General features: G+C 40.8%; 1 protein-coding gene across 2 annotated transcripts in view; it reads right to left on the reverse strand.

Moving 5' to 3' along the window:
* Positions 1 to 11,797: 11,797 nt before the first annotated feature.
* Positions 11,798 to 14,314, reverse strand: part of LOC146785315 (alpha-1,4-N-acetylglucosaminyltransferase-like) — a 273,866-nt gene continuing 271,349 nt past the window's right edge. For both annotated transcript variants that reach the window (XM_085634294.1, XM_085634293.1), the window contains one exon: positions 11,798 to 14,026. In XM_085634294.1, coding sequence (XP_085490420.1) covers positions 13,451 to 14,026 — 576 coding nt within the window. In that variant the 3' untranslated portion in view covers positions 11,798 to 13,450. The remainder of the gene's footprint in view (positions 14,027 to 14,314) is intronic.

Genomic DNA, 14,314 nt, shown 5'->3' on the forward strand with positions numbered 1-14,314 from the left:
ATACGTGTCTGCCTCTAGGATCATGAGGAGTCTCCTTATATTGATTGCTGCATTGCGACCAGGAAAAATTCCTGCTAGGTTGGAGTGTATGAACCGGGGCACTTGTGGGTGAAGCCTAGTGGCATGAATCGGGCTAAGGATGTTATAATCTATATTCAACATCGACAATGGTCTATATGATACTTTTTACCATGAACCTATTTTCCTGGCTTGAGCAGGGGTACCATCAGGGCCTCATGGGTGGATTTTGGCAAAAGGCTTGTATCTCTAGCCGCCCTATAAAAGTTGACGAGTTTTGAAGCCAAGTCGTCTTTAACGCAGCATGGAATTCCACCGGAAATCCATCAGTTCCTGGTGTTTTGCCCTGAGTCATACCTTTTGTAGCTGCCTGGACCTCTGATAGGGTGATCTTCCCTCCTAGCTCCTCCACCTCCTCAGGAGATAAAGTTGGGAATGTCAATGGTGCTAAAAAACCATCCATTTTGCCAATAGGCCACTCTGCTGTGCTTATGTATAGATCCGAGAAGTAAGTGTAGAACTTGTGATTAATACTTGCTTGCCGGTAGACTCTGGTACCCTAGTTAGTCTCAATCTCCACTATAGCCATATACAAAGTATCACAATTTTTTCTACCTTCCCTGCAACTGCTTTCTTGGCCTCCAGCAGTTTTGGTTAGACTTCTAGGTGACCTGGCCTATGCTATTCAACTATTCTCAACCCTTTTTCTGGTGATAGCAGTTCTGTTAACAACGTGTGTCGCACTTCCATTGATGCAGCAATGCACCACCCATTGAGCACGGTCTTGAAAGCATCCCCCTCCGCCTGAGGTAACGAGGCAATGGCAGCATTTTCTTCTAAGTACTATTGAATGCTAACTCCCACAGAGGAAAGAAAAGCCTGGTCCTCCAAGGACTCTGGTTTTAGCTTCCATGTCGGGATACCGGGTAGAGTCCTCATCCATTCCTGGAAAATAAAACTAGATTGGGATCTGATACAGTTCTAGGAAGATATTCGATGGCTTTTAAAAAGTTGTGTATGTCCGAAGTACTGAGAAATGCATCTAAGCGCATGTGTGACATGTGATGAAAAAATAAATAGTCCTATTTGTGTGGGTGTTCGGAATCTCAGATTTCATCTCCACCCATCAATGCAGCTGGGCTCATCCCACCACTGATCGCTGCTACTGCCTTCCCTTCTCTTTGCGGCTCTTGCCAGATATTTTCTCGTTTTAGAGCGACCCCAGGGACATTCTTCTCTCTGCGTATCGATCTCTGCCATTTGGGCAGGCACCTTAGAGATTGCTGGCTGGGGCCCACGGTCAGATGGTGATCAATCCATTGCCACACCCCTTGTTGGGATCAAAAGAATTACACCCCATCAGGGGTCACAGCACATAGCCTAGCAGGGAACCGCATAGCATAAGCCAAGACCATTTGGCGAAGTTGTTGTTTTGCATCAAGGCACGAGGAACATTGTTTTGTGAAGTCCGAGAAAATATAACGTCACTACTGTTAATATTGATGTCATCCTCCTTTCTGGCTTGTTCCATGACATATTCCCTGTCCCAGTAAAACAATAGTCGGGCCACCACTGGTTTCAGGGGTGCACCTGGCAAATGGAGGGCCACGCCGGTACTCTATGGGCCCTTTCAAATGCGTAGAAAGGTGATAGCCCCTCAGTAGCAATCTGCTCCTCAACCATCTCTCCAGGTTGTCCAGCATATGATTCTTTTCCACTCTCGCTGGGAGGCCTATCACTCAGTTGTTTTTCCTCCTCAATCTGATTTCTGCGTCTTCTGCCTAGTTATCCAGTGTCTGGACTTTTCCTTCAATTACTGTGAATCATACACTGGCAGCTGCGCCCCTGTGTCCAAGTCCTTTTTTCTACTCGCTTTACCCATGGTGGCGTCTACAGGATGGAAAGTGCTGCCAGCAGAGAGGGTGGTCACATTGCAGCTGTACCAACCCAGAGGCACCTCCATGCTGAGAAAGCTAGCGGAGCAGATGGGCATATATTGGGGTCACCAAAAGCAGATATCCCTTGCTGAACGTGTTTTCAGCCTCTTAAGCATGGACCAGGCATTTTGGTGGGGGGGGAGATCCCCCAGTACCCCACATCAAGGCAACGCGGCGCCGCTGCCACATGCTCCCCAAAAGTGGCACCTGAGTCCAGGTTGGAGCCACATGCAAGAGAGGCACTGAACCCAAGTATGGGTTTTCTGCCTCTTGAGCAGGGACCAGGCATTTCAGCGGGGGGCAGAGATGTGTTAACAGTCCCCCCTTGGCCCCTCATAAATTACAGGATGGTGGGGGTTCGTCCCTGGGAGCTCCGGCAGAGTGCGAATCACTCCATTGCCGCTTGGCCACTCCCTCACCTTACTGTCATTTATGATGTCCTCTAGATTTTATCTAGATTACATTTCTCGATTGCTTTCAAATTCTTATTTTAAGATTACACTACTAAGGTTCAATGAGTGCTAGCGATACACATAAATGCATACTTTCTAGAATGCAAAAACCTATAGCAGCAATTGTTGTGGTGAAGGGGACACCGCATTTGATTTATTGCGAGCAGCGCCAGTAGTAGCTCAACTGGCAGTCACTAAGCACGTCATTTGTTCCAAATGTGACAGGGAACAGCAAATATGGAAAATGGCTGAATTACAGCAGTCCGCCATCCCGCCAGACTACATGACCCTCTAATTGTATTACCTGTTCTTCACTCTACAGAGTCTATGTCTTTATAGAACTTGAGGAGTGGTGCACGAATGGCATTGTACTGCAGACAGGCGTTATATCTTCAATTTTTCAAAGATCCTGTTGCCACGTCTGCAGCTATCTACAATAGCTATAGATCTGTAAATTGTACATAGAGTTTTTAGGTTAGAAAATTACACTAAAAGGCAGAGTGTGCCAGTTATATACAGACAGTTTCCAATTTATAAAAAAAGAAGGGTATTTTTACAACCAGTGCCCAAGAGAAGTAATGAATACATAACACCGCTGAGGAACTGAGCTTTCAACATGGATTACAGGGCTTTGTTACCAGAGTGTATGCTGATGTTACCTCACACTTGGGAGAGCATAGGTGTGCATATTTGCTATTAGGGCATAACTGCCAATAGTGCAACAGGTGCAGTGGTCCTGGGGATAGGGGTGTGAGAGACCCTCTGCACCCTAATTATAGCTCTATTTTACTGCCCAAATGGGAACAGTGAGGATCCTTTTCGTTGCATGCTTCAAGCACCACGAAAGCCTTGCTCCACCTTTCTTACCTCCACTAGGAGAAGGAGATTAGTGAAAAACCTGTGTGTTCTGTTCCAAGTTCTTCTTTCAAAGACACATAGAAGGACCTTGTCCAGTCCTTGATCAACAGAAGTATATACCCCATTGTCTTCATCTATTGTCTAGTCCTTTTGTTTTCTTTCTTTGCCCAGTTTCTCTTGTTTGGTGAAATGGGTTGTAAGACGTAGGTGATTGAGGTGTGTATTCTATTTTATTCACCAAGATTTATATGGCGCATTGGTTACCCAATGGGCATCCTAGCACTGATCACAACCTCTGCTCTACAAACTTGCATAGCTAGAATAGGACTAGAACAGATGGGTTTTCAGATTTTTTCTAAAGTTTGTTTCTGATTTGTCCAATCTCAGATGAGCTGGTAGGGCATTCCACAGCTTAGGCGCCAGGTAAATTAATACACTCCCACCACATTTAGTTCTTTTAATCCTAGGAACCAGCAGTAGATTGTGGCCTTCTGACCTCAATATTCATTTTGTCCTGTAAGGTGTCAGTAGGCTCTGTTTGAGCTGGGGCCCTCTGTTGTTGATGGCTTGATGAACAAGACACAGGGTTTTGAACTGAATTCTTTTTTGTATTGGCAGCCAGAGCAAAGTCGCCAAGGCTGGTGTTGCTGATTTTTGCCTAGGGATTTTATAAAGAATCTGGGTCGCAGCATTCTGTATCACCTGTATTCGATTGATGACATAGTTTGAGCTTCCTAAGTAGTGGAAATGACCATAATCCATGCGTGAGATGATTAATCCCTTTACCACCACTCCACGGAGTGAGGCAGGGAGCCATTTTAGCACCAAACAACATGCAGAGAATTTCTTGGCCTGGACCTCCATGGTGAGCTTATCATCTATGTCGGGGAGGGTGATGGAAGTGGACTGAGCTTGTCCACCCAGTCAAGTTCCAACCAATATGGCGGGTTAGTTGTTATCACCAGAACCTCAGTTTTGTTGTTGTTCAATTTTAAACTACTGGCGCACATCCAGTGAGTAACAGGCACTTAATTGATTGGAACTTTCAATGGATTCTGATGTGATGGGGATGACAATCTGGGTGTCATCTGCATAGGAGACTAGTGCTAATCCATGTGAATGCACTATATCTGCAAGAGGACGTACATACATGTTGGAAAGTGTGGGACTTAAAGAAGATCCCTGGGGAACACCATATTTTTATGAATATGTAGCAGAAGTTATTGAGTTGTCCTGGACTTGGACATTTCTGTGCTCTAAGAAGGATGTCAGCCATTTGATTGTGTCTCTGATGATTCTAGCCTCCTTTAGCTTATAGATCAGTACTGAGTAGGACACTGGGCCCGATTCACAGAACTAACTTAAGACAAAATCCGGGCGGTGGTGGAGATTTAGCCATGGCCGAAATCAACACCTCCGGACCGGAATTCCCACCTCTGGGACGCAAGTTCCACCTCCGGGCCGGATGTCCCACCTCTGGGCCGGAATCTCCGCCTCCGGTACGAAATCTCCGGCCCGAGTGCGGACGTTAAGTTAGTAGTCGTAAATCCATTCTGTGAATACCAAAAGTAGCAAGTGCATTCTGTGAATACCAAAAGTAGTAAGTTTAGGATTTTGTCTTAAGTTAGTTCTGTGAATCGGGCCCACTATGTCAAAAGCAACACAAGATTGAGTAAAATAATTGCTGCTGAGCCACCTTGGTCTCAGATGGCTCCAAGTTATTCTGTTGCATGAAGCAGTGTTCTTTCTGTATTGCTGCCCACTCTAAACCATGTTTGCATGGGGCAGGATAAAATGGACCTCTAAAAAAGTAGACAGATGTCTATTTACACATTTCTTCATGGTTTTCTTCAAGAGTGGTTTTACCACGGCATGTTTCCATGCCACTGGAACCGAGCCACTCAAAATATCCAGATGGGCCGGGTCGAGTGGGAACCCTGATTTAATGATCCTGAAAGTCTCTTCTGTTATTTTCTTATTCATTAAAGGTAAGGAGTAAAATTTAGATCTGGTTGAGATGGTTACTTTCGGAGCTGGGAGTTGGGTGTCGTCTTTGGGTAAGGCTAGTAGAATGCTAATACATTTTACAAAGAAAAAATCAGCAGTCATATTAAATCACTCTACTGAAGGGGCCACACCTGCTTGATTATTGGCTTGCTTCATGAGGCTGTTAACTATTTCGAACATTTATTTTGAGGAGCTAGGATTCTTTTCTATTTCATCACTGAAATATGAAACTCGTGCTTCCCTTATTGCAAGCTGCTTTTTATATGCTGCCTTACTGGGCACATTATCTGTTTTCCTCCATTCTCTTTTGAGTTTTTAGTCTCCTTTTTTAGCTGTAGGAGATTTGTATAAAACCATTGGCATGTCCCATTGGGTGACTGGGCCTTTGTGATTTTAAGGGAACTAAAGTATCAAGAAAGCCTTTGAGCCATTTTCAAAATTGTTGTATCTCTCTCCTCTCTATCCCCTGCCATTTTAGGCATGGAATCAGCTAGAAAACCTTCCCAGCTAATGGCCTCTGTTTTGGACCAGCATCTCTTTAGCTTTGTAGGATAGGGGATCTAAGTTACATGTGGGAATGAGTGGATGGACAATGAACTGGTTAGTGATGTGCCAAGTGTATTTGAATAGATTTGTCTGCTGTGAGCTCCTGACAGTTTGAAAATATAGGGTCTAAGAGAAGACCTATTTGGTGAGTTGGTTGATTTACAAATAAAGGCATTTGAATAGCAGACATATCAAGGATTAATTTTTTCACTGTCTCTTGGTTTGTGTCAACCAACTGTATGTTAAGATACCCTAGCATTGTAAAGTTTGCTTTCTTTAGACTAAGTTCTGCTATTAGTTCTGCAAGTGTTTTCCTTAAATCAATATCAGGATCTAGGGGGGCGGTACATCAAAATCCCTGAAAAGGTGAAGGTGGACGAGAACTCTAGTGAGAAAGAAAGGCATTCACTCCCTGAGACCTTCATAGGCATGAATTGGCCTTTTAATGTATCTTTGTAGATCATAGCTACACCTCCACCTTTCCTATCTTCCCGGTTACACCTGGTTATACTATAGCCATGAGGAAGAGGCATTGCTATATCTTGCGTTGAGTTGTCTTGCAACCACATTTCCATGATGATAGCACAGCTTCTGGTTGCTTGTCATCAAGTAGGATAAATAACTCTTCATAGTGCTTAGGTAGGAATCTACAATTCAACAGCATCATCTGCCATTCATGACTGGCCTGCCTAGGTAAATACTGTGCTACCCTGATGGACCCTGATTTTAATATTTCCTATGTCCCGTTTGAAGATGCTACAGACCATCTAAGGCCTGAGATCGGTATAATACTGGAAACCAAAAATCATACAATATTGAGACATCACTCTGTGTTCCTTCATGACCCTTTGGCATGCTCCTCCAGTGTAAACCATCCAACAAGTGTATTACACTTCAAAGAGATCTTAGATATTGGACAATTCCTAAACCAAGAAATGAAGGAAACGAAATTCAGATAAAAATTATTTCATACTCAAAGTACACTGCATTTGATAAAATAACAAAGCATTATTTACTTCTACCATAATGAAATTTTTATTTCTGTGTCTTTTGGGTCTCTGGGACCAGATTGATCAGACTTGGTTTGGTTATCCAAATAAACCTGCTCCGCTGTAACCAGGCGTTGTAGCACACCAGGGAGACATTCGTCCTCTCTGGTGTGAACCCAAAGATGAAGCATGTCACCAACTAGGTTGGTGAGTGAGGGTTCTTTCTAATCACAAGAATGATCCTTCACATTGTTTTTTGATTTTGTACACTGTTTTTGGCCTGGGCCTCACTCGTTTGTTGTTTGAATAAGATTATTAATAGGGGGGCTAAGAGTGACTCGGTATCCCTCTCTCTCTTGTTGTTTGCATATATCCAAATTTACAGTCAACATTTTCAAAACACAAAATTGGCCTTTATGATTGTATGCTGTAATTGCCTTTTGTACCACAAAGTAGTCTCCCACTCCACCCAAGAATAACGTTCACTCGGTTATACCACTTCCATACGACAGACGTCTATATAATAATTTACCTTATAATTCAGGAATCAGATGCTAATAGCATTCTGTGAGGAACATCAATTGAGATTCTTCAAATCATACAAGGACGTCTAAACAGGGGTCACATACAAAAGGTGTCAACTGCCAGATGGATCATGTGGCCTCGGATAGATGTGACTTATTTGCAGACAAGCACACAGACATATATGCTTTGAAGCAATAGATTTCCTAAGTTATATAACTTTTCCAGACCTGGCTGACATATAGTCCTCTTTCCTCCAGTTGTAATAGGGGGTCAAGGTAATATGCAACCATGGAGATTGATATCCAGAGCTTAGGTTTGTTATGGGGAAAGGCCATCTGCTAATTACATTCAACATTTCTATGTACAGTGGATCTGATGATATGGTTTTTGAGGGAGTACATGAAAGAGAAAGCCATTTCAACCACTACAGACCTTTACCCGAAAGGCATCAATGGAGGTCCCATCCCTACTTCCCAGGCTATTGTGTCACGTAATTGTACAGATGAGGCCTTGTGTGTTGCCCTACTATGTTTCCACCTTGAACAATATTCTACGTTTAATTTACTACGAAGCTTCTGTCTCTTCTAGTTATTTCAGAAACGCTGAAGAGAGCCATAATCGTAAACAGAAAACAAACTACTGTTTTGCAATAAAATTGAGTTGAAAGGCTTCCTAAATAGCTCACAGACATCTAAAGACATGTTAAATGCAACAATAGCCAGCAAACACCAACAATTCTATGTGTAGATTGTCATATCAATGGACCAGAGCATTGCTCCCTGGTCATTTGGAGCATGTAATGCTGCATTGTAATAATTTTATAGCTACATTTATCCACATATTCTCAATGGAATCTAATTGCAAAGAGAGCACATGGTACACATGAAACTACTTATAGACACTAGTGAGCAGGTGCCAAGCTCTCCTTGTGGGAAGAATGTGACTAGACCATGAAGGCGATACAATGAGCCTAATTAAAAGGCTAACTTCACTGAATGTGCAGTTCTCTCTCTGTTGTGTCAACTTCAGGAAGAAACGATGCTTAATAGAACAGTTAAGCTAAATGTGCTTTGAACAACATGGAATAACGAAATATCAGTGCATTACAAATGAGTGTAAAGTTGCTATAATTCTAAGGCTAGAGAGTGCTGTAAGCAGGTATAAAAATGAATCCACAATTGTTAATACAAACAGAAAGGAATATTAAAATGTACATCCTCACTAATAACCTGAATAAGGAGAAGTCATACTAGTAACTGAGTGACTGGAATGCCATTCAACTTGTGGTTTATGTTTTGTATGGTACGACTTCAGTATCAAGTGTAGAGAATCCTACCATCATCTCAAGATAAACACTCATGTCAGCAGGCTGAGAGTTGTTTGTTGTGCATCCAGAGTATCCGTTATCTTTTATATTAGGAACAAAATGGAGGGATTATTGGAGCTAGCAAAGCTTACAAAATAAGAAATGGATGACTAAGGTAATAGAAGGATTTAGAGTGCGGTTCTTCCAGTCCCAAGGTTCTTTGCTTTGGTAGTATATAATATTACATGACCGAACAGGGCAGGTGAACTACATAATCACCTGGACAAACCAAAATATCATACTTTGCTCCAAATGTTTTTGAAAAAATCATACCATAATTACATAGCCAGTCTCACAGAACTGAAAGGCTCCAAGACACCATGGAAAATCTCTCCTGTGAACCACTGAAACTGAGGTAATACTGTGTGTTCTAAGTATAGAAGTGGGAGACTTTAAACTTATCCCTCAGCAGGCACCTGATCAGCCTATGTTTAAAAAAAGATACTGGGGTACTTTGAGAAACACCACAGAAGACATCAACTGAAGATGGTCTCAGTGAACTATGTTAATTAAAAATGAACTGAAGCAACTAAGAAATTAGACAAAGTAGTCAAATGCGGCATGATTTAGCATAATTCTCAATATTAAAGCTAAATAAAAGGTCAGAAATATTATCTGCAATAGATGACCCTTGTTGCCTTGTGCAAGGATACTGCTCCAGACAGTCAAAAGAGATCTCTTGGTCATCTATTAGTGGTAAATTGAAGACTGGATGCTCTACAATTAACCCACCATTCACAAACAATTCTGGAGCTGCATCGACATCTGTGTCATCATTTTGAATTCATGTCTCTTTTTATTGTATTCAGCAACTATTGGGACAAAGATGGACTTGGGTCAGACTTTTTCACTCTGCTTTAAACAATAGCATTTCTCACTATCTCTCTGTTAATCTCACTCTTCTCATACTCCCTTCTTCATGGCACAGTTTGTTTCTTCTCTCTCCATCTCTTTTTTTACAACACATTTTATTGATTTTAAAGTAGGTATGCTACTACACCAAAACATAGAAATAATAGTAAAAAAGCAAGGGCACATACATTCTCCACAATCTCCCCATTGCTCCGCCGAGTGTTCCCTCCCTACAGATCACCCACAGCAGGCTGTTCAGCATGAGTTTTTATTAGTCAACCCGTTAATGTCACGCTTGCTATCTCTTGAGCTCTCTGTTTTCTTCCGCCGTTATGTTTTTTAGTCCAAAGGGGGGTTATTCTTGTGATATTTAGGACACAATGTTTTCGTCAGTTCACAATATCCTGGTACCATGCTCCAAAGCAGATGTAAAAAGCAGTTTAGAATGAAAGCAAATATTTTGTGAGTCCACTTCTGTAAAAAATGCTTGGGCTATTCACAAAGATAACTTATACCTGAGAGTAAGTTAAACTTGTAAGATTACTCTTACACTTACAATTAACTTTACAAGTTTTGGCTATTCAACATTTACATGTGCTAAGTGTTCTCAGAGGTTTAGATGTATGTCTCTACTGTCTGAAACAGGGCATGAAGCCAAATGTATGAGTGTATATTATCACAGCCAAAAAGTTGCAGCGCTATACATGGCTAACCACTGATACTGGAAAACCCTCTCATAGAAAAAAATGGGAGACATGGACTTAAAATGGAACCCTATGGCAAATAATATAAAATTAAATTGATTTATTTGGACTTTAAAACAAAAACAAATATATACATGTACATATATGTATATATACACACACACATAATATATATATTGTTACAAAGTTATATATAGTTAAAAATATATTATTGTATGATAAAATATTTTGATAACCCTGCTTTAGTTTACAGATAATTTAAAAATAGAACTGAATGCATGTAATTATATAGATAACTATTTTGTAATTTGTAATGCATGATAAATAAATGTTAACATTTTACTTTAGGTGAGATTTAAAAAAAATAATAAACTGTTTTATATAATTTAAAACATTTGCATCAATTTAATATTTAATTCACAAGTTAACAGTGCTGTATCATTTTTGTGTGTCCTATATTAAAATAAATACATAAAATTAATTTACAGTAATTATTTAAAATGTTTAAAAAATATTTTTTAAAGTTTAATAAGCTTTTAAAATGTTTCCTATATTTTTCGATTGGGAGATCCCCACTCCAGTGGCTGAGATCTCTTTATGATAAAGTATAGGGGAAACACAATTCTATTAAAGTTTTAAAAAAATGTTAAAATGCATTTTATCTTAAATATTAATATACATTTCTTTTAAATGTAGAGCACATTTCTTTAAAAAAACTGTTTTTATTACATATTTTTAAAAGCAATGTACAGAATGTATTAAAAGTAATTAACTCATATTTTAATAAAAATTAATGTTAAATTGATTTTCAAATTCAAAAAAGTTGATTAAAATATTTTAGACTGAGGAATATTTTATTTTTAGACTAACATTAAAATTTTTTATTCAGTTTAAATACTTTAACATTAATTTATATGGGTTTTACATTAAGTCCCTACTGCCATCATTTTCTATGGCTGGGTGTTGCAGTACCAGTGGTTGACCATGTGCTGTGCTAGACTTACTCCAGCTCTGAGCTGGATTACATTTACTACTGTTGTGGGTCATTTTTGTCTGCAATAACTCTAGGAGTGCAGTTTGCAAATAGCAAGGAGCTTACTCTTTTGTGGGTGGCTGCCTGTCCCTAATCCCTCCTTAAACCCCTTTGTACTCCTCCCTAAACCCTACCATTTGGGAGTTAGTATTCCCTTTTCTCTGGCCACTCCTCTTCGTCCCTCCCTCATTTGCTACTAACTAATAAATGTACATGTACAAGGATCTCCCCATGGAAAAGATAGGAGGGGTGGTGGTGGAGATTTACACTAGTAGGTTTGTGAATTGCATTTTGTAGTAAGTAAGTAGGTCTACTGTCAAACTACTTTGTGTGCTACAAAATGCAATTTGTGAATCAGGCTCATAGTTTTTACATCATTCTAATTTCAGAAAAGAGGCAATGAATCACTGGACAATTTAAAACCTTTGATGACCTTTATCATCAGGGGATTCTTTGTTACTATACCCACCATCAATAAAGAATGCAAGTACATCAAACGGCACTTTGAAAAAGGTTTCAGTACCTCGGTACAGTTATAGGATTTATTAACAAAATATATTGCTTCATGGAATCAAATCAACAAATTTGTATATTAATCTTCTGTTTGTACCACAAAGTCATAAAGAGTTTTAGACAAAAGAATTATTTTGAATTGTTCTTTCCCTTTAAAAAAATGGTTTCTGATAAATCATGTGCTTTGCCATTGTTAATCACCTGTCTAATTTTTAACAAAGATGTCATATGTCAGTGAGCAGTACTGCTTGAATAGATGCTCTGAAACTGTGTTGCTCCCTGCAGTCACTTCTTTGTGCTCTTTACTCATATAATTCCAGAAATGCACGGCAAAGCATATGCTGAAAGTGTTGTCATTCTTGTCCCATATTTCAAAATACTGAAGCAATTTGTCAAAAGGGATAGGAAAGAAACTCCTAGTTTGAAGATAAGAAAAATCTGATCACATAGCATCTTTTTTCCGGTCACTGCGCTTGGTCCCTTCCACACTTACTACTTAGGGGCCGATTCTGATCCGGGTCGGAAGGGCACCGAACGCGATCCGGCCGGAAAAACTATGAGCCGTACGCGTGTTTTCCGCCCGACTCATGCAGCTGTACGAGCGAGCAAGTACCATGCGAGCTACGTGAAATTCACCGACCAAGTCGTTTCCGGGTCCGAACCGCTCCGTACGTCTCGGTCGTAGGCTAACCGTGGCGTGCAATGGATGCGATTTACGGCTGAGCCTATACGATGCACACGTCGGACAGCCTGTGCGAGCCGGAGTGTCTGGCTCACAAAACGTCCGGGTGGTCGCCATTGGGGGTCCGCGTCGGACCCCCTGTCACCCGCAGCCCTACGACTCGTACACAGGGAGAGACCCAAGGGTCCCCCCAACACAGGCATGTACGGTGCGGATGGCACCGGCACGTACCCTCTGTAGGGGGTGCCCTTGTGCGAGACATACCCATTCAGTCAAAGGGAGCCCATGTACGCGTCGTACGACCGGCTCCCATTGACTTCTATGGGAGTCCGACCGAACTGAGTCCGGAAGCATACGGCCGCATCATACTCGCTCGGTCAGACTGCAGGACTCCGGCTCGGTCGGAAAGCACTCCGGATCCAGCTCGGTCGGAGTGCTTTCCAACCCGGATCAGAATCGACACCTAACTAGTAAACTTCTATGTGCAAGGAAAAGATAGGAGGGGTGGCGGTTGAGATTTACACTTGTAGGTTTGTGAATTGCATTTTGTAGTGAGTAAGTAGGACTACTGTCGAACTACTTTGGGTGCTAAAAAATGCAGTTTGTGAATCTCTTCCATAGTTTTCACATCATCTTAATTTTAGGAAAGAGGCAATGAATCACTGGAAAATTCAAAACCTTTCATGACGTTTATCATTAGTGGACCCTTTGTTATTATGACCACCATCAGTAAAGAATGCAAGTTCATCAAACAGAACTTAGAAAAAGGTTTCAGTACCTCGGTTCTATACTAGGATTTATGAAATAAAATATATTGCTTCATGGAATCAAATCAGCAAATTTGTATCTAAATCTTCTTGTCTACACCACAAAGTCATAAAGAGGCAAAAAAATATTTTTAATGGTCCTAACCCTTAAAAAAATAGTTTTCTGATAGCTCATGTGCTTTGCCATTGCCATTCAGCTGTCTAATTTTTAACAAAGATGTCATATGTCAGTGGGCAGTACTGCTTGAACAGATGCTCTGCAACTGTGTTGCTCCCTGCAGTCACCGTCTTGAGCTCTTTATTCATATAATTCCAAAAATGTAAGGCATAGGAGATGCTGAAAGTGTTGTCATTCTTGTCCCATATTTCAAAATACTGAAGCCATTTGTCAAAGGGAATAGGAAAGAACCTCCTAGGTTGAAGATAAGAAAAATTTGAGCACATTGCATCTCCTACAAGCTCAAAATTTGGCATCTTGCAAAATTTTTCAGCCATCCTTGTGTAAAGCTTTGGGCCCTGTTGTATCCATATGTCACCATTATAGTTCTCCACGTAGTCCTCCATGCATGCCCAAATGAAGGGATGATGCTGCTGGAATCCAATCACAGCACTGCTGCAAAGATCGGGACTCTCAGCTGCAAGGAAATCTTTTACTGGAATAGGCTTGATGGAGATCACATCTGTGTCCATGTAGATACCGCCGTACTTCCAAAGCAATGCTTGCCTACAAGCATCAGACACGTGATGTGTCCAATAGCGTTGCATGGTTGGATCCACCTGAAAAACAAAGACCACAGTGGTTACTTTAACTGTGTTATATTATTACCAATTATTCAATTTTTCAATTTTCATTCAATGTCATAGCTATGAACTGTGCCACAGCATCAAAGATAGTACTTTAATTATCCTGTCCAAGATGTGGAAAGGCATTACTGGTTAAGGTATTGCTCTGTCACCGATGTTAAACACATTCTAGGTCCTTAATCTTAAATGTCTTTCATGCAGGCAAAATCTGTTGTGTTTTCTTAATAACAAATATTAACTGAAGTAAAAATGTATACTGTA

This window comes from Triturus cristatus, chromosome 11 (assembly GCF_964204655.1).
Source record: "Triturus cristatus chromosome 11, aTriCri1.1, whole genome shotgun sequence".
Taxonomy (NCBI): domain Eukaryota; kingdom Metazoa; phylum Chordata; class Amphibia; order Caudata; family Salamandridae; genus Triturus; species Triturus cristatus.